Source organism: Hippocampus guttulatus, chromosome 2 (genome assembly GCF_054856545.1).
Source record: "Hippocampus guttulatus isolate MCC_2025c chromosome 2, RoL_Hgut_1.0, whole genome shotgun sequence".
In the NCBI taxonomy this organism is placed as follows: Eukaryota; Metazoa; Chordata; class Actinopteri; order Syngnathiformes; family Syngnathidae; genus Hippocampus; species Hippocampus guttulatus.
In genome coordinates, this window is record NC_141262.1 from 12,792,829 (window position 1) to 12,815,963 (window position 23,135).

The 23,135-nt window shown below is 39.4% G+C and overlaps 3 protein-coding genes across 8 annotated transcripts in view; 2 read left to right on the top strand and 1 right to left on the bottom strand.

Annotated features, from left to right (window-relative positions):
• tdo2a (tryptophan 2,3-dioxygenase a) lies at positions 1-10,056 on the top strand. 2 transcript variants are annotated; one of them, XM_086137286.1, is made up of 12 exons: positions 1-137; positions 237-342; positions 446-536; positions 1,970-2,040; positions 3,029-3,156; positions 3,236-3,422; positions 4,899-5,006; positions 5,088-5,199; positions 5,290-5,347; positions 6,574-6,653; positions 6,888-6,978; positions 9,220-10,056. In XM_086137286.1, the coding sequence occupies exons 1-12, from the start codon at positions 103-105 to the stop codon at positions 9,371-9,373; spliced, it is 1,221 nt and encodes a 406-aa protein (XP_085993412.1). In that variant the 5' UTR covers positions 1-102; the 3' UTR covers positions 9,374-10,056. The 2 variants fall into 2 exon arrangements, with proteins under 2 accessions (XP_085993412.1, XP_085993406.1); XM_086137280.1 differs by lacking the exon at positions 1-137 and having other exon boundaries at positions 196-342.
• Positions 10,053-20,129, bottom strand: ctso (cathepsin O). 4 transcript variants are annotated; one of them, XM_086137318.1, is made up of 8 exons: positions 19,929-20,129; positions 19,161-19,266; positions 18,843-18,967; positions 15,909-16,076; positions 14,655-14,776; positions 13,676-13,839; positions 10,259-10,351; positions 10,053-10,116 (listed from the first exon to the last, which is right to left on the bottom strand). In XM_086137318.1, the coding sequence occupies exons 1-8, from the start codon at positions 20,127-20,129 to the stop codon at positions 10,082-10,084; spliced, it is 1,014 nt and encodes a 337-aa protein (XP_085993444.1). In that variant the 3' UTR covers positions 10,053-10,081. The 4 variants fall into 4 exon arrangements, with proteins under 4 accessions (XP_085993444.1, XP_085993435.1, XP_085993426.1 ...); XM_086137309.1 differs by having other exon boundaries at positions 10,053-10,186; XM_086137300.1 differs by having other exon boundaries at positions 10,053-10,351.
• asb5a (ankyrin repeat and SOCS box containing 5a) overlaps positions 20,057-23,135 on the top strand; it is a 9,005-nt gene continuing 5,926 nt past the window's right edge. The window contains exons 1-3 of one of the 2 annotated variants that reach the window (XM_086137338.1): positions 20,057-20,201; positions 21,197-21,268; positions 21,936-22,172. In XM_086137338.1, the coding sequence (XP_085993464.1) occupies positions 21,253-21,268; positions 21,936-22,172 (253 nt within the window). In that variant the 5' untranslated portion in view covers positions 20,057-20,201; positions 21,197-21,252. Of the gene's footprint in view, positions 20,202-21,196; positions 21,269-21,445; positions 21,743-21,830; positions 22,173-23,135 lie in introns of those variants that run through there. The other variant, XM_086137348.1, reaches the window with a different exon arrangement.

Below are 23,135 nucleotides of genomic sequence, written 5' to 3' on the forward strand. Positions count from 1 at the left end.
CGACGATCTTTAAAAACATGCAACACACACACAAAAGAAATTCTGTATATTTTGACGTTTCAAGAGTGTGTTGTTATTTGTTGTGACGGATTTGTACAAGTCATGAGCGGATGTCCGTATTTTGAGAGGAGACATTTGTACGTTTATTCTTTTTATTGTTTTTTTTTAAATTATTATTAATGGGAGTTGACTTGCATGTCATATTTGATCATTTCATTTATTCGGTTTGTTCCCAGGTTGTTTCAAAACCAATCTCTGGAGCATAAAGAAGAGCAAGATGCCTCTCAGTCAGGCGTCAACAAGGCCAGTAAAGGAGGCATCATCTATGGAGACTACCTCAAGGTAGACAAACACCACCTGTCACAATGCACTGTTTGGCACTTTTGAAAATCTCCAAGTATTTCAAGTATTTTGTTTATGCGGTTTTTTTTCTTCCTCCTTGAAGCTGGATAAAATTGTGACGGCCCAGGTGCTGCAGAGCGAGCTGAAGGGCAACAAGATTCATGATGAGCACCTTTTCATCGTCACTCATCAAGGTGAATTACGTGCTAACTTTAAGGGAACTAAATGTCTGCAGCACTTTGTAGTAAGGTTAACTACCCTTAGGAAGGGTTTGTAGTTTGCTTATAGCACGGTTGGAAACACTTTAAGGCTATAATGGACCTTTTCACAGTTGTCAACTGTAAAAGGAGCCTTGATTGTTCTAAAAATGTACAAAATACAAAGCCAGATAATAATTTTCATGACATCGTTCATTCAAATGTCATAAATAATTAATTATATTGGCCATTATTTAAAATGACACCACAATCGGAAAAAAAAGACAATGTCTTAAAATAAATTTGAAAAAATGCCATTGAATGCATAAAAAATGACATAATGACAGAATACAAATCATTCAACAAACTATTTTAATAGATAAATAATACAAATAAAATTGAAAAAATTATCAACTGTCATTCAGTACATGATCATGTATAAATAATAAGCAAAAATACTAATAAAACAACAAAAAAATGTGCATGAATAAACCAAAATGCCCTTAAAGAAATTTGTAATTCAATATTATTACCGGTACTTAAAACACATAAAAACACAGTTAAATGAATAAAATAAATGGATAAAAATGTCACAAAGTAAAAATTAAATTTAATACATACAAATATGGCACTAGTTAGTACTAATTGATTTCAATAAATTAAAATGCAATTAAAATGAAAATGCCATCAAAAATGCAAATTACATTATTTAAAATAAATTCATTCAACATTTAAAAAGGTCATGAAATATTTTCATTGCTTCTGAAATAGATGACTTTCATATTGTATGTTGTTGGTGTCAGGCCAAAACTTCCTCTGTCACAATTTAGTAAATTTAATCTTTTTTCACAAATCTATACTACTGGTCAGTCGACACAAATTATCAACCAATCTAAAGTGTTGGAATATGGCTTGCACTCTTTCACAATGAAATGTTAATGACTGAAAAAATATGTCACTTTGGGGATTGAAGATTTTGGCAGTTACAAGGACTCCGCCCCACACCAACGATAAAATTGTATTTCATAATGAATTACCATTTAAAGTAACTTGTGTTGGCAAGTCAAAGTAAAAACTCAACCCAACGAAAGCTCGTATCTGGAAAAACTGGTAAGTCGGGTCACTCGTATCTCAAGGCACCACTGTGTGTCCATCTTTGCGATGCTAAGTTTTTAACAAGTAACCACTCATCGTTGATGTGTGCCTAATTAACCGTTTAGACCACCTGCGAAGCGCTATGATATTGTATGCAAAGTTGAAAGTCGCAGTACTGCTCTACTGTGCTGTATATTCATCCCTTAAGGAATGAGTCTTGTCCAAATTGAACTCACTATGATAGAATTGCCTCGTAGCCATGTTTTGAAATTATTATAAAGTAACCATGTCTAAGTAAAATGTCCAAAGAAATTTGTTGTGTGTTTTCATTGCAGCGTATGAGCTGTGGTTTAAACAAATTCTCTTTGAGCTGGATTCAGTCCGCCAGATCTTCATTAATGGACACGTGAGTCACTTTTTTTTTTTACCCGCGAATGTTCATTCATCACATTACGCGTGATTAATATCAGTCAGTTTCTTGTTGCTGTTGTGTGAAAGTCGACGGGTTGAAATCCAATCCAAGCCGCAGCAAACAATTAACCTTGTTTGTCGTCAATTGATCCGTGGATTGTTTTCGCAATTAGTCAATTAGGATTTGGCTCTTGCGTGTTGGAAAGCGTTCCCAAATGTCACTTGGTGTTTGCAGCCATTCAGCTTCCAATCAAAAGTATAAAAAAGTCCATGTTGAGGAATTGATGAGGTGAACCTTGACTTGATCAATCCCTTGAGTGACAATCTTATTTATTTATACTTGTGAATGTTTATTAGACGGGACATTCATCACTCACAAAACATTTAGTTTGGGGTTTAAACGTTGAGTCATCCGACTCTACTGTCATGCTCCAAACCTTACGCAACAACCAAAACGCAAAATGTTTCGCAATTTACAGTGACCCATACGTCTTGTACATCTAGTTGGTACCGAGTCGACTAAGTATCTAGTTTGTCTTTGAAGGACCCTTGGAAATGTAAAAAAAAAAGTTCCTGAGATGGATGCTACAAACCAAAATGGCAGATTTCATGTGTCTTTTCAGCCGTGCATTTTTCAGACTATTTCGTGGGTCTACTCTTGATAGACATGCCTACCAAAATACTGTTTATGCTGCTGAGTGAAAGTGGCTAATGGGGCTGAATTTGTAAAAAGATTGTGAGGTGCTACTGACCTGGAAAAGAATTAATTTGAAAATGAACGCTTCAAACCGCAATGGCACACTTCCTGTGCCATTTAAGGCGTGGTTTTTGATAGATATGTGTTGCTCTACTGATGTTAGATATGCCTACCAAATCTCATGCCGCTAGCTAAGTGAAACTGGCCTTGGGAGCTGAATTTGTAGCAGCTTTGAGTATGGGGGGAGGGAAGGAATTAAAATTGAAAACATGTCTTCTCTCTGCAGGTGCGAGATGAACGCAACATGCTCAAAGTCAACACTCGCATTCACAGAATCGTGATAATCTTCAGGCTGCTGGTGGAGCAGTTTGCCATCCTGGAGACAATGACAGCCTTGGACTTTTTTGATTTCAGGTTTGACAGTTGGCTTTTTTTTCTCTCTCTCAGCTGCCTGCACAGTGTGCTGACTTGATATTGTTGATTTGGTGTGTAGGGAATATCTGTCTCCAGCTTCTGGCTTCCAAAGCCTTCAGTTCCGACTCTTGGAGAACAAGATTGGAGTCCCCGATAACCTGAGGGTGCCATACAACAGGCAACATTACCGTGACATCTTCAAGGGTCGTGACGGCGAATTGCTGCTCGCCGCCGAGCAAGAGCCCACACTCTTGAAACTGGTCGAGGTAAAGAAAAAAAACCTCTTACTAGCGGTGTCAGTGAACACATGTTTGCGAGGTTTATTATTAACCTGACTGTACTGACTTTGGCTGGCTATTCATTTACTAGAATGGACATGCGTCATTAGACCGCAATCGATATGGCAGCGCCACTGATTGGTTGCAAAGTTGTAGGCAAAGTATGGAGTATCATCATGACAAACTGTTTGACAATTTATTCACGGAGTGTGCTTGTTGATTAACAATTGAAGAGTCTTGCTGCCGAGGACACAGAACAACCTTTAGTATCTACCCAATAAATGGAGCCACTTGAACTGGGTAAATGTAAATCATATATTTAGGATAAAGAGTAAGATGATTCAAAAGCTATGAAATACCTTTTAGCATTCCACGACTAAAGTACTCACTAAAATTGATGAAAACATACCTATGATTTTAAGTACCAAAACATTATCACTTAATAATTCTTACTCAAAATTCACTGATATGAGCAAAAATGACAAATGGGCTTTTAGTCACTATTAGCTCTTGCAGAGTCTTCTCATTCACCAACTCGTGACACCGAATCAGGAGAAAACTGATGAATCGTTATTTTGCTTAAGGACACTATGACATGATCACAATTGGGTCAAGGATGGAACCCACAACTTTCGGGTTGGGAGTCGACCACTGTACAACTTGAGCTATGCAGCACTGATTATGTTTTCAGTAAAGATATGAATGTAATATCTCAGGTAAACTTATTCAATTTATGTAAGTCAGTTTATTTAAGTGGCTGCAAATTGTTACCCTACTTTTATTGGGTCGATTCTATAGGTTGTTGTGTGTGGGTTTTTTTTTTTTACAGAGTACATTTATTGAGTTGATTCTATCGTTTCCTGTTTTCTTTTTAAATTGTAGGTTTATGTTACTTTTTGGGTAACGTGTGTTACAGTTATCAAATAAGTAGTGTGAGTATAAATTAGCATTTATTTTATAATTTCTTTCCTGCCTAAAATAATCAGTTAATTGTACCAGACTTTCATGGGTTATGTTTATCATGCTCCAATTTTTTTTTTCCAGCGTTATAGTGGTATCAGTGGTGGTAGTAGTGATAGTAATAGAAGTAGTAGTAGTCATCGTGCCAACGGTGGTAGTAGCAGTTGTAGTTATGGTGCTTGTGGTAGTAGTGGTAATCATAGTTGGAGTAGAGTAGTAGTCGTAGTCGGTGGTGGCTGTGGAATTCTGAGTAGTACTGTAATAGTATTATTAGTAGGAGTGAAGGTAGCAGGTACTGTAGTGGCAACAGTAGTAGTGTTAGAAGTTCCGATGGTGGTAGTCATAGTCGCAGTCATAGTGACAGTTATGGTCATAGCAGAAGTAGTAGAGTAGTAGTCGTGGTGGTGGTTTTTGTAGTACTTTCACATGACAGGGACTAACAATCTAGAATATATATGACATTCTGGAAGTAACTTGCTAGTGACACACTTTTTTTTTTTAAAGGAGTGGCTGGAGAGAACCCCTGGCCTGAAAACAGATGGTTTCAACTTTTGGGAAAGTCTGGAGAGCAACATCTTTAATGGCCTTAATAAGGAAGCGCAAAACATTGAGGTAAGATAATAATAATAATCATCATTTTAAATGACATTTAAGGTAGATGCAAAGTCATGTTGCAATGTTTGTGGTCCGTAGAAAATGTCTGACTGTGAGGTGAAAGAGGAGATGATGGCTGAGTTGCTGAAGCAGAAGGAAGTGTTCACTTCCTTGTTTGACATCAAGCGTCACGAGCATCTGCTCAGTAAAGGTCAGCGCGGTCTTTGCTGAATTACTGTACAAGTCGTGCACTTGAATTCATCAAGGGTGTGGCTCACCAATGTTTCTTTGGCCCACCAAGGTGAGAGGCGGCTGTCTTACAAAGCTCTGCAAGGCGCTCTCATGATCTACTTCTACAGGTAGCGACACATACAGACTGCACCTTGAACTGTTAGTAGTGGTACTTGAGTGATTGTACTATTGTAGTAGGTCCTGCTAGCTCTGTAATTTGAGGAATTCATTCTCCTTTTTTGTTTATGTTAATTAATTATAACAGTTTACTTTTTAGCGATATTACTGTAGGAATGATTATGGGGGGTACATAAGAATGAGTGCTTATATCAGACCCATGAGCAAGGCACAAGCTCTGAGTGCATCCAGGTCTGCTGGGACTTGAGACACTGTCGAACCAAAGCATAGTTTAAGGAACTAAAAGGTTGCAGCAGACAAATGGTTAAAATAAAATAAAAAGAGAAGATATTAAATACATTTGAATACTTGAAAAAGGCTGAGAAGCCAATAAGGTTTTAGTAAGTAATTTCTCTTAGTGCAGCTATGATCGCCGCCCTGGCTCAATCAGATGCCTTCCTCCGTTTCTAGAAAATAAGTTATGGTCTGATGTTCCTATGAACAATGTTGCTTACTGTGGGGAAAAGTGAAGCCACCGGCAAACCTTTAAGTTGCCACTCACTAAGCCCGCCTAAATTGAATACATTGATTTCCCTGCAGTGTTTTCACGTTATTTTTTTTCTCCCTCTTTCTAATGCGAAAATGCCACTGTGTGTGACTGAATATTTTCCGAAATGAAGTGGGAACTCCACGAATTGTTTCATGTCTTATAAATATTTTTTTTCTTCATTCACATACCGGTATTTGTAATTGACATGTTGATACTGTATTATATCTTCATGTTTTTACATCTATTAATGTTCATACCGTATTATGCATCGCAGTTGGTGGACATTTTATTAGAAATGGTTGCAACGTACTACCGTTATAACGTGCTGGTTTGTTATGTCTCTCGAGGTACGTTGTAACAAGGTTCGACTGTAGTACAAGCAGCATCAGTAGTAGTACATAAAGTAGGATTTGGAGTAGTAGCTGTCGTGTGTGTGTGTGTGTGTGTGCGTGTGGGTGTATGCAGCGGCAGCCAAAACGCTGGCGCGTTTTGGCTGCCGCTGCTCAACTCATATTGTTTTGTGTTTTTTGTTATTGTAAAGTGTCCTTGGGTGTCTTGAAAGGCGCTTATAAATAAAATGTATTATTATTATTATTATATTATTATGTGTGTGGGTGTGCTGACAATGAGGCCTCACAGGCATTCAGCCCGTCGATAACTCCGCCTGTTGATGTCTGTTCAACTTAGGGAGGAGCCCAGGTTCCAGGTTCCATTCCAGCTGCTCACCTCCCTCATGGACATCGACATGCTCATGACAAAATGGAGATGTGAGTATGGTGGATGACCCCCATAGTGCACAGCGATGATGGAGCAGGATGATCAAGTGTTTGGCCCTGGGCCTCAACACACTAACAGGGAAGTTTGCCCAGCTAAAAAGTTAGACAGAAGCCTTTGGAGAGTTGCTCCACTCCACTTCAATATCGTTTTTACTCACCCCTGCCCTGGCAGTTTTAAATCAATTATTGACGTCTCTTGTTTTTCTTTTTCTGTTGTTGTTGTAGACAATCACGTATGCATGGTGCACCGGATGATTGGCAGTAAGGCAGGCACGGGGGGCTCGTCCGGATACCACTACCTAAGATCCACTGTCAGGTATTGTCTATGTGTGTATGTCAAGCCCTGCCTTGTAGAGAAAGAGAGATACACTACACAGCTCTTGATGTAGCTTGTCCCAAGACTTCATTCAATATATCTGTCTACCTACCTATTGGAAAAAAGCCCAGTTGACTTTGTACCCGTGACAGGTAGTGTTGTCTTTAGCCTCATTTACACAAGTGAAAAGAGTAGTAGTTGGAGTAGCAGTAGTCCCGCACGTTTGTCACGAGCCATCAAGGCTTTCTACGGATGAAATCAATGAAGTCTGGCAGTTTTGTCGAACATTTGTGGCTCTGCCAGAGCAGGCACAGCGCCACGTTTGGGCAAAGGGGTGCCATAAGCACATCAAAAATCTGTGCAGCTCTGGTTAAGCCCCTCCAGCATTTTATTTTAAATGTTAAATATTTCTTATTCATTTAATCGAGTTTAAATACATTTAGAAGTCCACAAATAGCCATTCTTTTCCAATGAAGTCCCTGTTTCCATGTTTGTGCTGCATCAGTACTCCGTGTGGCTTTGTGAGGGGAGGGTATGGGGGCACATGGGCCTTTTATTTACTTGCACTTCAAGTTAGAGATTCATCATTGCTCTGTGCTCAACTATTTTGTTGAATGTACTTTGGCCAACTTCTGCTGAAAGCAATTGGAAATTGAGCATGCCTTTGCTGTTTATTATCCTTTTCATTGAAAAAACGAGAACCTCTGCATAAAGAGTGAGGGAATGAAAATGGATTGTTACCCCCCCCCCCCTCCCCCTCACACACATTTTGTTCAAGCCCCCTCTAAGCCTCAGGAGAGAAAAAAATCCTGCAGCAGCGTCATACGAGGCTCCTCTTTCGCTCTCTCGCTTTCTCTAATATATGTGACAAACAAATGTACCATGGCAGGCATAGCTAAATTAAACATTTTTTTAGGCAGCAAGTGTGATATGGGGAAATACATATGCCATATATCTTTTATCCCACTACGGATCATCTCCAAGTTTTAATATGCCCTATTACGTACTTTAGTTGTATTGATCTCACCACCTGTCATGTTTGCCCACTCAGATTCCCCATGTTGTCTCGCCACCATTCCGTCCCCACGGTAGCCTGAAACTGTAAATGTGCCTTATAAATGTGCCGTTCCCTACCATTGTTCCCTTTCATATTGCCTACCTACCTGTGTAGCAGGTCGTTATCATTCACCATGGCAGTACATTTCATATAAAACCCGAAAAAGCTAAATAAGGCTATATTGACACTGCAGGGTGTGATGTCAAATTCATTTTTTCGTTGTTGTTGTTTTTTGTTTGTTTGTTTTTTATTAAATCCACTCTTTTTATGTACTCATTCACATGACAAAAAGAAATGCAACTTCTTATGTGAGCGTAAAATGTCCGTGAAGTGACATCCATGCGCACAAAGTATGACATTGAATGACATGCACAAAAAAAATAAAAATAAAGTCACATGGGGCAGTTTTTACAGACGTAAATATGGTCCCGCGTGTATGGGCTCATTTTCTCATTTCATATCACCAGAGTAGCAAGGCGGGAGGAGGTACAAAGATTTTGGGGAGATGAGTCAAAGGTCCTCCTGGAGACATTGAGTAAAGATGACATCACGTCATTGCTGCGTGTAATAAATGAAGCATCTATGTGACTGAATTAACACAAATGTCCATTTTATTGCTTCATGTTTCGAGTGGGATTAAATGAAAGTCAAATGTAAAGAACACCAACTGTTACTCAAAACAACTTTGTAGATTCACAGTCGTCAGTAGTCTCTCGAGAGCGCATACTGGGCTTTTGATGACGTACAGCTTGGATGTGTATGGGTGAGAGTTCATACTGCAGACACATTTGCATACATATCCGATTTAAATCGACATACAAGGTCGGCTTTGAAAAAAAAATTGGGAATTGTACCATTCACACTGCTTGAAAAAAAAATCTGATATGTATGGCATCTGGGCAAAAAAAAGTCAGAATTGAGCTGTGGTATGAATATCACCTAATTGATTCCACATCTTTTTTCACTATAGCTAGTTAATGCTTGTTATATGAACACTAACTACCAGGAGACTATATTCCCAGTTGAACTATTTAATGGATGGCAAAAAGATTTCAGTACACAGCCATGGAGTATTTCCTGGCAGACCCTAACCCAAAATGATTCCTACTCCTAATCAACACTAACTGAGCGGGTTTGCATTTGTATGATTATTTACCTTGAACACATTTTTGTTTTCCTTCCAGTGACCGCTACAAGGTTTTTGTGGACTTGTTCAACCTGGCTACATTCCTGGTACCTCGCCACTGGGTGCCCAAGTTGAACCCCAATGTCCACACCTTCCTCTACACAGCCGAGTGCTGCGACAGCTCCTACTGCAGCAGCGAGGACTCCGACTAGCACAGAAAACGACAAGAAAACCATACAAACACACACACAAAAAGACTCTCGCGTCTATCTTGTTTCTCTTTCCATACAATCACTGTGTTGACAGTTTTCCACTGTGCACCGATGACGAGCCTCCTTCTCTTGACTGAAAGGTTCGCGAAGGACAATTTGGCCATCGCGTGAGGATGTAAATACAATTACTATTCAAGAGAATAATGGTGGTCAGCATTTCAAGCAATTTGCACAACGTGGAAATCAAGAAAATACAATGTGTATATAATGTCAATATCATGCATGCTCACGAGACATAACTTTAGGTGCACTTGCACCAATACGATCCAATAATTCAAGTGGAGAATTCAGCATAGCTCACTTTTGAATCAATAAGTCAAATATCACCTGTAACATACTTTCTAATTTCTTGGTTGCTTAATTTTGTGAGATGAGCGTCAACATTTTAGGAACAGCCCTCGGAGTAAGGCACAACCGCAACCAAGCATACAGGTGTACCTAATTTTGTGTCCGGTGAGAGGAAGTGTTAAATTTACATGCTTAATATATTGTTTTTTTTATGCAGCCATTTATATAATCTTTGCATATGGAGCTGTACAATTTGGTCATTCATGTCTGTTGTTCATAGAGTTTGTATTATACATGTTTATGCATACCTAAATAAAGCCAAGCACTGACGCCTCGGTAAAGTCATTTATTTGTATCATGTCAAACCAACACGGCTGCCACAGAATCCGCGATGCCTGGCAACACACGAGGCAGAGAATATTAATATCACCCGGCCTCGATGAGATGCGCAGCAGACACTCCCATCTTGAAAGTAGATGGGAATGTAAAAATCACCACAGGAAAAAACAAACAAAAACAGGAATAGTTTACACTCACCGCAAAGGTTGCTGCCGAGTTTGACATAAACGTAGCCCTCGTTTCCCCAGTCGGTGCCCCAGGAATTTTGCACTATCCAGAAGGGAATTTCTCCTTTAAAAAAAAAAAAAAACACACATGCAGACTGAAGTTACAAGGGGCAGAACTTGACCTGAGAGCATAAAAGACTGGATGATGGTTTTGTGTAAATAAGTCACAATTCACTCAATACAACTGCTGTGAAAGTATTAAAAATGCTGCATTTTAACTTATTTGATGGTGTGTCTAGTGGAGAGGAGGCGGGGAGGGGGTCATCGGTGCATGACTTTTAATGTTTGGGTAAATGTTTGTTTCGTTTTGATTTCATTTTCAATTTTGGAGCATGTGTGGAAGACAGGGGGTGCACCGCTTTGGTCAGTGTCAAACGTTTGGGAAACTCATCTGACCTGAAATGTCAGATTCAGATTTTTGTTTAATTCATTTTTTAGGGTGTTTGTGTCATGTTCTGTCTTGATTGTGTTCCAGCTCCAGCTGGAGTGAAGGGTGTTTACCTCCAGCAGGGGCACCTGCCTCGTTTCTCCATTAAGCCTCGCCTTGTATTTAAGGACTCTGACTTCTGCCGCGCCTTGACGGATCATTGACCTTGCTTACTATTGTGTTTCAAGTGTGATTTTCCCCCCCCCCCCAAACATCTCGATACCATACATAGTAGCTCTCAATTTGGTCCCAATATCCTTGTTTGTAAGTATTTTTGTTATTCTCATATTGCCCTTTGTTTTTGTGTTATTGAACTTTGGGATATTTAATTTGTGTATTCTCAGTGTTTGATTGAACCTTGCCTTTGCAAGCGCTTTTGGTTGTAAGCATTGATTTTTCTGGCACTTTGTGATTCGTGATTTCTGTTTATACTTTGTCGGTGCGATTTTCTTTCAAAAATATATTTGTAATTGCTATTTGTCTGAGCCTGCATTTTTGGAATCCCAATATATTATTTGGTTCGGTCAGAATTTAACAGTTTGTGGGTGTGAAAAGGTGTGATATTTTTGTCAGGAAGTTGACGGTAATACAGTAGTGTGGCTTCAGAATTTTCAGAAAAACTGATCTGAAGGGGTTTGAGAAAGGCTGATGCGAAAATACACAAAAGGTTCTGTTATTTCTTTGAGGGTGTGTATGTGAGAAGTGGGTACACCACCTCTGCATGATGCCAAACGGGATGTGTGATTTTAAAGACTGGGGATATAACCATTCAAAACTCAGTTTGCTGAAAGGGTTACTGAAAGTAACCAAAAATCATTTTTCCATCCTAATTTTAGTGGCTCTGCACCTTCCGATGCGATGTTGTTGGGGATGGACTGATCTAAAAGTATACAAACGACTGTAATTTTGTTTTTATTTTTTGCTTTCAGGGGAGAGAGGGTGCACCATCTTTATTGGGATGCTGAAGAGGGTTCGCTGCTTTAAAAGTTTAGGCGAGTCTGAACTGAAAGTATTTAAAAGGCTTGTGTACAGAGAAAAAGGGCTCTCTATCAGCATGTTGAATAGGGAGCATTGCTGCCTTTCCCAAACTTTTAAAGCCACGTAACGCCTTTGACATTCCGAAAGTGTCAGCACATCCAATGTCCTTCAGAGCTCCCCCCAAAAAGTCATTTTGTATACCAGCCATTTCCAAACTTTTAAAGCCACGCACCTCCTTCAACATCTTGACAGAGGCGACGGGGATCTCTTTATCCCCACCCACCCCCTCCACATACACACACACAGTAAAAAAGCAATTACCTTGGGACACATTTATTAAATAACCAAAAGGTTTTATTATTCTGTTTATTTAGGTTGAGTGCATAGGAGAGGGCGCGCACCATCTGTTTTTATGTCAAAGGGAGAGCATGGCTACAAAATCTAGTGAAACGCCCACAAAAGTAAACACAAGCGATGCTTTTTGGATGCTGAAAGCTCAGCCTTAAAGGTATCCACACCCTTTTGACATCCCATAAGAGGTGCCCCCCTCATCGACACATCTGAAAAATTGCATAAAAATCCTTATGAAACTTTCAGATCAGTCTTTCTAAAACTTTTAAAATCACGCAATCCCTTCAATCCCAACAGAAACCCTCTCTCATTAAAAACATTCCTAAGTCTTACATAACACATAAGAGACTAACGACTGAATAATAATGGAACAGAATGGAAGATTTTGTTTTGTTTTTTTTAAACCAGGATCTCTGCAGAGTTGATTGTGTTTCTGACATTAATAGTAGATAAATACAAGGGAAACTAAAAAGGCAAGTCTATTGTTTATGCATTTTCAATGTGTTCTTTTGTATTTAATGGCCATATTTGGCCATGGGAGAATAATGAATTTATAACAATTCTCTGGAAGGATCAGTCTAATTTTAGACTTTCTTGGTCTCTTTAGTTCAAGGGCTTTAAATTCTTTTTTTGTTTGTTTGTTTTTAGGCTGCGGTACAAGTACGGGACAAGTATAGTTGAACTCAAAGGTGAGCTATACTGGAAATGAAACAAACACACAAAATCTAGGAAAAGCTGCAAAATACATTTGAAACATGATGGTTAATAAATAAACAAAAATACTTAAAAATAATTGCATTCCAAAATATGGTTGGTGCAGTGCATGTTCTGTCAGAGGTGGGAGTTGAAAGTGCTGAAAAGGGACTCTGCAAGACTTTCCCAGCAGACCCTCACAGTTCATTTGGGTCTCGGGGTTAAGGTTCAGGTCACATCTCAGATTCTGGTAGAATAGGCCGTTACTTTCAATCACACCTTTGCAGGTTTCACTGTCATTCCTCATGTAAGCATTAAAATCTCCCAGCCGAATGAGAGAGTCCCCACCATCTCTGCGCCTTTCGAGAAGACTGGTACCAAAGCCCCAAGCCATGTGTCAGGTGAGGCTGACTATATCTGGTAAAAACTTCTCAAACACATGCTCGAGCTCCTTCTCTACCAGAGAGGTTACTTTCCACGTCCCTCAAACCAGCTTCTGTAGCCTGGGATTGGATTGCCAAGGCTCCTGCATTCAGGTTGCCATCCAGCTATGTATGCACCCAACCTCCTTGGTGGTGAGTGCATGGGAAAGGAGACCTACGTCCCCTGTCGGGTAAGGTGCAGGCTCGGCCATGGCTTTTACCATCGAGCCCAACCTCCATGTCTGGCTCCAGGGGGGGCCCCCGGTGGCATGCGTCCAGGCGACAAGACTATTTTCATATATCTTATTAATCAAAGGAGATCTAGGAACTGTTCTTCGTCAGGTTCCTCACTTTTGACCAGTTTGCCATGGGTGACCCTACCAGGGGCATGAAGCCTGAGACAATTTCGCTCCAAGAATCATTTGGACCACAAACCCCTCCACCATGATAAGGCTTAGGGAGGGGTAATAAAAATAAATGTTGTTGTTGATGGGGGGGACTCGACCGGCTGGCATACCCGTGGCATCATATCCCACCACCAGCACAGCGTGGTTGGGCCAGTGACTGGAGCAGTGGTGCTGGATGATTCCTCCCAAGTAGTCTTGCCAGCTGACAGCATCCACAACAGCAGACAGAGGACCCCTCTCCACCAGCTCTGCCTTCATCGCCTCCTCCTGACCACTAGGGGGATGGAAGAGCAGAAACAACATTAGTCCTGCGCAAAGGAAGACTATACCCTAACAATGAAACACTTTTGTTTAATTTTCACATGTAGCAACTTTTAATATGTTATACTAGTACAAAATATTCTTGTGTTGAATGGTAATGTTCAAAGAAATGTTAAAAGAAAAGAAGAAATGAAAGGGGGGAATTGTAATGGGAATTTAACATTGAACAGTGTTAAAAATGTATCTTTTCACTAACTTTTTGTACCATTGTGTGTGCTGACCATGTTTTCTGTAGATAGGCAAAGATGCTTGCTCATGCATCAGACTTCACCCTGTTTTCTATAAGTGTTGCTGTGCAAGGCAATGACTATCCTGTGTGGTCTGACTTTAACCGCTCCTAATAAAAATGTTACAGTTAGTTATAAGATATATTTTAACACTGTTGAATGTCAAATTCCCATTATATGTTCATAATAAAAACATTTTCATTGAAATAAATTCTGTATTTCTTCCATCAATCATCCATAATTTTTATACAAATAAAATCGGTATTATTTTCCCACCATATAGTTAGTTTTATTTCAACAATAAATTCTATTCCAACAACTAAACGTGTGTTGTTGTGAACCTGTGACTTGTTGAGAACAGTGCACTCAGTACTACTGAGTGGTCAATATCATGTGTTGACAGAGCAAACGTTCCATGTCCTGGACCCTCCTCTGTCCTTGAACATCACATGATTTACAATATTTTTAAATAAAGATGTGTTAATTTTATTCTTTTGTTGTCTACGCGCTGCAGAAAAAAATAATACTGTGTCATTATTACCTGAAGTCGAAGGTGGTGAAGTTTCTCAAGGCGACGCCCACTTTAGGATGGGAGAAGAAGTGACACATTCCATTCTTGGCCTTGTAGGGGTACTCAGACTGTGGCACCAGATTCATTCTGGTCTGCGCGGATGAGATCATGTTCAATAACGATGAATGATGTGCTCTCATGTTCAAAAACATACATGGTAGCTTAATGGAACAGTCTAAATTGTCCTTAGGTGTGATTGTGAGTGCAAATGGTTCTTTGTTTTTCGTGCAGACAGTGGGTCACAGACAGAAGGCACAGAGCAAGCTTGGTGCCTCTATTTTGGAGGAGAAAGAGTTGAGGAAGCTTGCGCCGATTTTATTTGAGGGGGCATGGTAGTCTCAGTGTATGGAAATGGTGGCTTCAAGGCAAACTCCCTGTTGACTAAACAAACATGGCTTTTTTTTATTTTTAGGTTCTGCTAATAGTAGACACGAGTACCAAATTTTATATTGCTAAATGGAACTGGCTTTGAAGGCTACATTTTAGATTTTGTGTGACTAGCTAAATGCAGCGGCTCGGTGGTCCAGTGGTTAGTTCGACCTCACAGTGCAGAGGTGCAGGGTTCGATTGTCCAATGTATGTAGAGTATATATTATCCTGTACTGTATGTATTGTCCAATGTATGTTGTGTATTATGTTCTGTATATTGAATGCTGTATGTATTGTCCAATGCATGTCGCGGCACGGAGGGCCTGTCCTCCGAGACAAATTTCTCCTACAGGAGACCAAATAAAAGTCAAATTCAAATTCCGGCTCTGGCCTCCCTGTGTGGAGTTTGAATGTTTTCCCCATGCCTGCGTGGCTTTTCTCCGGGTTCTCCGGTTTCCTCCCACATTCCAAAAACATGAATGGTAAGTTAATGGAGCACTCTACATTGTCCCTAGGTGTGAGTGTGAGCGAGGATGGTTGTTCATCTATGTGTGCCCTGCGACTGGCTGGCAACTGGTTCAGGGTGTCCCCCACCTACTGCCCGAAGACAAGTGGGATAGGCTCCAGCACCCCCCGCGACCCTTGTGAGTAGAAAGCGAATTGGAAAATGGATGGATGGATGGATAGCTAAAATGCATGACTTGCAATGAGAGTGCAGCATGGCTTCTTGTGACCTATTTGTGGATCCGCTGCTGATACAAATGCTTACTAAATTTCATGTTGCTAACTAAAACAGTTTTCGGGGGGTTATTTAATTTGATTGATATATTTATGTTTGTTTTAAGTTCAACGTACTCTCTGTAACCAAAGGAGAGCTTTGGTTGGGGAGCCTCCATTGCAGCCTCCATTTTGAAAGCAGCAGTCGATGACTTGCTGCACGCTGAGCTCCTCCAGCGGCATGCCTGCGATGGCCTTGGCCGCTTGCATGGCGCCTACCACACTAAATGCCCAGCAGCTCCCGCACTGCAAAAGATGAATGATTAAGAAAAGCTAAGGTTCAAGCCCCTGAAGGAGGTATTACTCCAAATCCTGTCCTGAATAACTGTCCTCGCCAGCAAAAATACATTTTTCTTATCCCACCGCTCTTCCAAAATTAGCTTCTTTGTGACTTTGTAAAGGAGACCGGGACAAAAAGAGTTCATTTTAATGCATGAGGCTGTCTACCATGGTGCCACCCTGCTGGTCAAATAATTGCCCTAATTTATCCTTAAAAAGCAGTCTATTATCAGGCACACTGCTCCTATTAGATGGACACACAGTCATCTTGAAAGAATTCAAACACCATCGAGAGCCTTCTTTTTACAGATGACTTTTTACGTCTGACCCAACAGGGGTGGTTTTATGGCGCCACCTGCTGACTGAAAGTGTCTGATTGTAGCTATTAATGATAATAATCAGTGCGTTTTTATGGATTTGGCTCATGTAACAGGATGAGGATCAGGCGCATACACGTTCAACATCCAAAGTTGCTACAAAGGAAAGAGAAGTCGACCAACCTACCCACTTTCAAAACGGAAAACAAAAAGCTAATATATACTGTATATACTGTATATATATATATATATATACTGTATATATAAAGAAAATGGCAAGTTGAAATATTAGTTTAACGTATAAAATATATTTTAAATACACTTTCAGAAATGTTGTTACAACTTTAAATAAAACAATTAAATGTAAAAAAAAGCAATACTTTATATTCAAATGCATTAATGCATAATTCAACATTTTATTCCATTAGTATAAAATTAAAATCAGTTAAGGTTAAACTTAAATTGGACGCAAGTCTTTTAAATTACATTAAATTTCAATTACCGGGTACATTTAAATAAAATTACAAATAAAAATGAATAATAAAATAACTTGACTTTTCTATTCAAATGTAATCAAATAACAATTACATTAAATAAAAATAAATTACATGAAAATACATAACATAAATTACATTAATACAAATTAAACTTCCAAATACTTTGAAGATGAATCGAGAGATGAGATTAGTGGTTCCCAAACAGTTGAAACAAAACGCAACATCAAAAAAAAATTTACTTGGCACTCCAAGAGCCGCAGTGACCAATCTTAAAATACATTAGGCGTAGAAAAAAAAGTAATGTGTTTCCGGTAACATGAAATTTCAGCATAGGGTCGGTAGGTCGGACAAAGATTTTTTTTTTTTATCTTCCCCCCCCCCCATCAAAAATGTAAACAAAATAACCATAAATCATAAAACAAGGAGATATTGAAACCCCCGCTCCCCGCCTAAGGCGGCGAGAGAGTTGGGTGCCCGACGGCTGGGTGTTACAGCCATCTCGTTACCTCTGCGTCCCGCGTACTAGACGCATAATTTTCCCACGGGACGCACAGTTCCAAATAATGTGTGTTTTTGGGACGCAAGGAAATTTCTCAGTCAAAACAAAACAAAACAAAAAAAAAAAACTACGGCAAGCCTGAGGATTTCACGGTAACAATAGTTACCGGTAGCGTGTCGTTTCCGTGGCGTCATTTTAACGGTACCGAAAAATAGTTTAACCATTAAAGTCACCGCACACGACTTGACTGTGTGATCAACGAGATTTCACTGTGCCTCTATGTGTGGTTGTGGTGTGGTGTGTGAGTGTGTTTCTTCTGGGGGGGACGCAACAGATGGCGGCGAAAAAAACTCACAAAGGTCTACTAATTACGACATTTAAGAAATGGGAATGCCAGTCTGATTTTTCGTATGAATCATCCAAAGGGCGTATCACTAAACTCACCTGGGATGTATGCACAGAACACAAGAGCGAGATACGATGAGAGGCACGATTATGAGGCAAGTTGGTCATTAGATTTGTAGGCTAATTGCTATGAAAAATATTATGAAACAGTATTGGTTATTCTATAATTTACTGGTTGTAGCATGGTACCTTTATGAATAAAACATTCGTCACAAGGTGTAGTAATGCTAATGTTAACTGTTGGTAGAACTGATGATGACGTATGTTAAATTTGAAGGTTGTTTGAAAAAAATGCCGACCATAAAGTTTTTTTTCCAGGTAGAAATTCTCGGTCGGTCGGGTTACCGGAAACACACTACTTTTTTTTCTATGCCTTAGTGTGGTAGGGCAAGTCTTTTTCAAAAACTGTAATACAATGGTGCCTTGAGAGACCAACTGAATTCGTTCCATGACTATGTCAGTAACTCAAAAGACGTGAACCTCAAAGCATCTCTTCCCATTGAAATGCAAGGAAATACCATTCAATCCAATACCACTGATCCGTTCCAGCCACAACCGAGAAAAATACAACTGAAATCACTCTAGAATATTCTACCTAATAACATTGTTAAGTAATATCATATTAAAACAATAAAAAAATTATCTTGTTTGAAATCCATTTATACTTAACAGTGAAATAGAACTCAACTGCACTCAACAAACATAATGAACATGATTTTAATTATGTTAACGCCACTGTAACACTGTGCACAGTTAATTTACTTTAATTTATTTTCTGTGAAGACAGACAGTGGGAAACAATTCTTGGATTGGAGAGCATGTGTCTAAGTGCACAATATCATCATATGTTCACTGTCAAAATGTAAATATAAGGCTACATATATATTCAAAGCTGTTTCTTGTTTTTGAACTCTAAAACCACAATAACTGATTTAGATTAGTTTTTGGGCTTTTCTTTTTTTTTGGAGGGGGGTGGGGGAGGCAGCAAACTACATCTCTCTGTGTTCCATTTTACCGCTTGCTGGTTCTGGACAGGCGCCACAACTGCTCGGTCCCTCCAGTCAAATTTGGCCGGCATCTCCTTGGTTTTGGATCCAAAAAATGGCGGAGCATGCTCTGGGATTGCTCGCAGGTACAAATCTGCAGAGAACACAAAGAATTCAACGTCCTGCCCAGATGGAAAACATGTAAAGCAGCTAGAAATCAAGTCAATTCCTGGTCAAATTGCTCTTAAACGACGGGAGATTATGTTGCCCTGATAGTAACACACAAATTGTGGACTGACATGCAAGTTGCATCACATCAATGGAACAGTATTCCAAGTTTATCCTACCACAGAATTCCTCAGGTGAGAGGGAGGAGAACTGGTTGATTCCGTACTTGGCAGACTGAGGTTGTGTAGAAAATGAGTTGAGGTACGCATGACGCTCTGTAGCATTCTGGATCGTCCCAAAAACAAAAAATAACAACAACAAAAAACCTTGAATAAAGACAACGTATGTAAGGCTTATTTGTTCACTTTTGTGAAGTGCTTAGTTTTTCTCGGGTGGGAGGGCAGGGGGTTAACATTTTTTTCTTCAAAAAAAGAAGTAATATTTTGAGGGGGAAATGACTTTTGGGGATTTTATGATTGTACTTTTCCATTCCGCCCCCCCCCCCCCCACACTTACACACACACACCCACGCACTAAAAAAGACATTATTCTTGGCAGCATATTATTGTAATTCTGTCAAGACATTACAACTTGATATCTCTAAATTGAACCTATAAAAAAGATTAAGAAAAATATATCTCTAATTTAGAATTATTCAAGTGGTTATTGTCTTATTACTGATTCACTGTGCAAAGTGTGTCAACAACAGAAGTTATTGAATACTAGTGAATATTTATTGGATTCATTGATGTTACACTGTATTTTTATACATACAAACACTGAAAGGTGGACTTTACATACCATTATCATACTTGAAACGTATATTTCTTACCATAAAAATTGTAAGAAATTTTTACGGTTTAAACCAAAAAGACGTTCTCTATTACCGGGTTTTTCGTGCTCGTGCAGGGTGTGGTCTGTAATGACGTACGGTGCTCATTTCTCACCTGAAAGCAACGATTGCAGCTCTCAAACTCGCCTTTACTTTTGTAGACGAGGTCGGAACGACCCCCAAATGGAGTAAAATCACCCGCCACGGAGTTCAAATGCTTCAGTTCCTCGTCCCAACTCGCGTTTTGGAAACACGGGGGGGCGACGACGGCGAAAACTGTCGCCATGGCAACAGTGTACAAGTGGTACACATTCATTTTGGGCCCAGAAAACTTCGCGTGACGGTAATGAGACACTTGAGACTAGCGGAAGTGGGAACGTCGCGAAAGGTAAGCTTGATAAGGAGAACGTTGTGGCATTCCTTCGAACAGACATCAGGGGGAGACATTACTAAAGCGACACCCTTTTCGGAGATAAAAGTTAGTTTTCCTTTACTGTATACTGTAGTTAAACAGTATTACAGTTAATTGAGGGGGGCAGGTGGGTACAGGGGGCCAAGAGCGGATGGCCGTTTTTGATCACTAAAACGTTACTTGTGGATAGTTTAAAAAATGTACATCCACTCAGAAGTCACTTTCTGTCAGGAACGTCTGCTCAGTCAAGTACGAGTGATATTGTTTAGGAAAATATACAATGAGATTTTTTTTCTTTAAATAAGGATTTTTTTTCAAGATAACGACGTTTTAGATTTTCAAGAAAACGCGTATATTAAAAAAATAATACAATTGAGGAAAAAATTGATTTTTAGTAGAGTATATTTTGAGGGAATAGTCAGATATGTTGTGTATTTTTTTCATAATAGCTGTAATTTTGAGGAGAAAATTTCATCTTGTCAAGAAAATGATGTACAATATCAACAAAATGCATATTATTGAGAAGAGTTGTATTTTTTTTTCTTAGAAATGTGTCACCCATTCAATATAAAATGTCATCAATTTTTGAGGGACAAAGTTATGAATGTTTGAAAAAAAAAAATCTGATATTTTGATGCAAGAATTTGGATATTTTTTGGGAGAGATTTTAGAAATTGATGTTTCCAGGAAAAAAATATCTATCTTTGAGAAACAAATGTCGCACAATGCTCAGCTGAGCCATGAAGAGTTAGAGTGGGCTAACTCAAAATAGTGTCATTTTTATGGCACCAAAAACATTTGGGGAATTTATATCTTGATTTGATTACTTTTTCTAGATACCTGCATTTACAGAAATAGATTCCCCCTCCCCAGATTTTAGCATTCTGCTAAGTGAAATGATTGTAATGAAATTTTGTGACACTTTAACACACAACTGAGTTACTGTGATCATGTCATCTCCTTTTTCATAGGGTGGATCCTAGTCGGTATCATCTAGGTTTACCAAAAAGAAAAGAAAAGAGATGGGATGAGAAAAAAAAAAGGTTAGTGCAATAGTGGTCTGGATCCAAACAACCTTAATCTCTTAATCTATCAATATCTATCTCTATCTCTCTCTCTCTTGAGAGAGAGATGTGGTTGTTTGTCTATGTGTGCCCTACAATTGGCTGACAACAAGTTCAGTGTACCCTGCCTCCTGCCCAACGTCAGCTACCACCCTTCTGGGGATAAGTGGTTCAGATAATGGATGGGTCTAGGGATAATTACTGGATCTTTTCTGACCCAACAGTGCGATACTACAGGTACAGCGCTATTGGGTCGGAAAATATCATTGTTGTTGTTGTCGATCAAAATCAAACCCGAGTCCCGATACAAATAGTTGGGTTATGAAATCAATTAATTTTGTTTTAAATGGTAGATGGGGCATCTCTTACCCAATTGATGGTTTCATGACCCAATTTCTGACCCAACACTTTCAAGACAACACTCGAATTACAAAATGGACCCAACAGTTTGAAGTGTGTATAATTAGTGTTGTTGTATACATCATTTAATAATAGCACAGAAAATGTTATTCCCAATCCCCTGCTTTCACTCCCTCCCCAGAATAACACCGCTGTAGTCACACTCAGTCCCGGCAACAGCTGCAGGGAATTTTTTCCATTCTGTTTTTTCCGCCTCCCTCGGCGTGTCCCGCCTTCACCGCCACAGAAGCCGAGGAAATGTCCGACGCCGCACAGCAGCTGGCCGGGAGTACCGCCACCGGTGACAACAAGCCTTTTGCGGCCCAGTTGTCCAACGTCTACCTCAGCATCTTGGCGCTCTTCTGCTTCAAGCTCTTCGTCAAGATCTCCCTCAACCTGCTCACCTACTTCTACATCGTCCGCGGCAACCGCAAGGAGGCGGCCAGGATATCCGCCGAATTTTACGACTACGCTCAGCAACGCGGTGAGTGAAAAACGGATGCCTTGGAAACCTCTGAACCTCTGCGCATGGTGGCGACACGTCTTAATAACGCGGACATGAAGCCACTGTACTAACCAGACTAATTCTATTTCATTTGCCATTCTAGTCATTTCATTATATTCACATTTAGAAATGACGAGTGATCCCAAACTGTGCTCTAATCATCTTTATGTCAACTGCACATTCATTACTGTGGCAAGACACTCCAAGGCTGGCAGCTCCTTTTCTCTCATATATTAATAGAACAGTCAGCTCACACTCACACACGTGCGCATAAAAAAAACACACTCGTGCGTGCACACACTCATACTGGCCTTGTTTCCATTCCCAGCAATGGCAGTGATGCCCCTCTCCCACTCGAAGGCAACACCACAACAACATTCTTCGAGAGACATGAGCACATTTTCAATAAAGACGTTATATATTTTCAAGAAAAAAGTTATATACTGTATGTTTTGGGAAAACATTACATTATCAAGTAATCTATTTGGAGGGAGGAAAAGTGGTACACGATCAAAAATTAATGTTATTTAAAAGGTCCTTTATTGTCAAGAATTAGTTTGCATATTTTCAAATTGAAAAGCAATATGTAGTGTATCATGAAGATTGTTTAAAATGTTCCATAAAATATGGTATGTTCTTGAGAAAACTAGTTGTATATTTTCAAGAGTAAAAAGTGGTAGATATTCAAGAAAACAAGTTCTATATTTGGATGGGGGGGCAGTCATATTTAATTTTTTTTAAAAAGAGTAAATATACACTAAATATGTTTTCAGATCAAATAAATTATTGTTTTGAAGTTAGACTGTGAGATAATTTAAAAATATATTTCAAGTTATATCGAGAAATTATTTTTTTATTTTAAAACGTTTTCCACCATTAATATGAGCTATAAGCAGCACAACTCTATTGAAGACATCTATTTTAGAGATGGGGAGTAAAAAT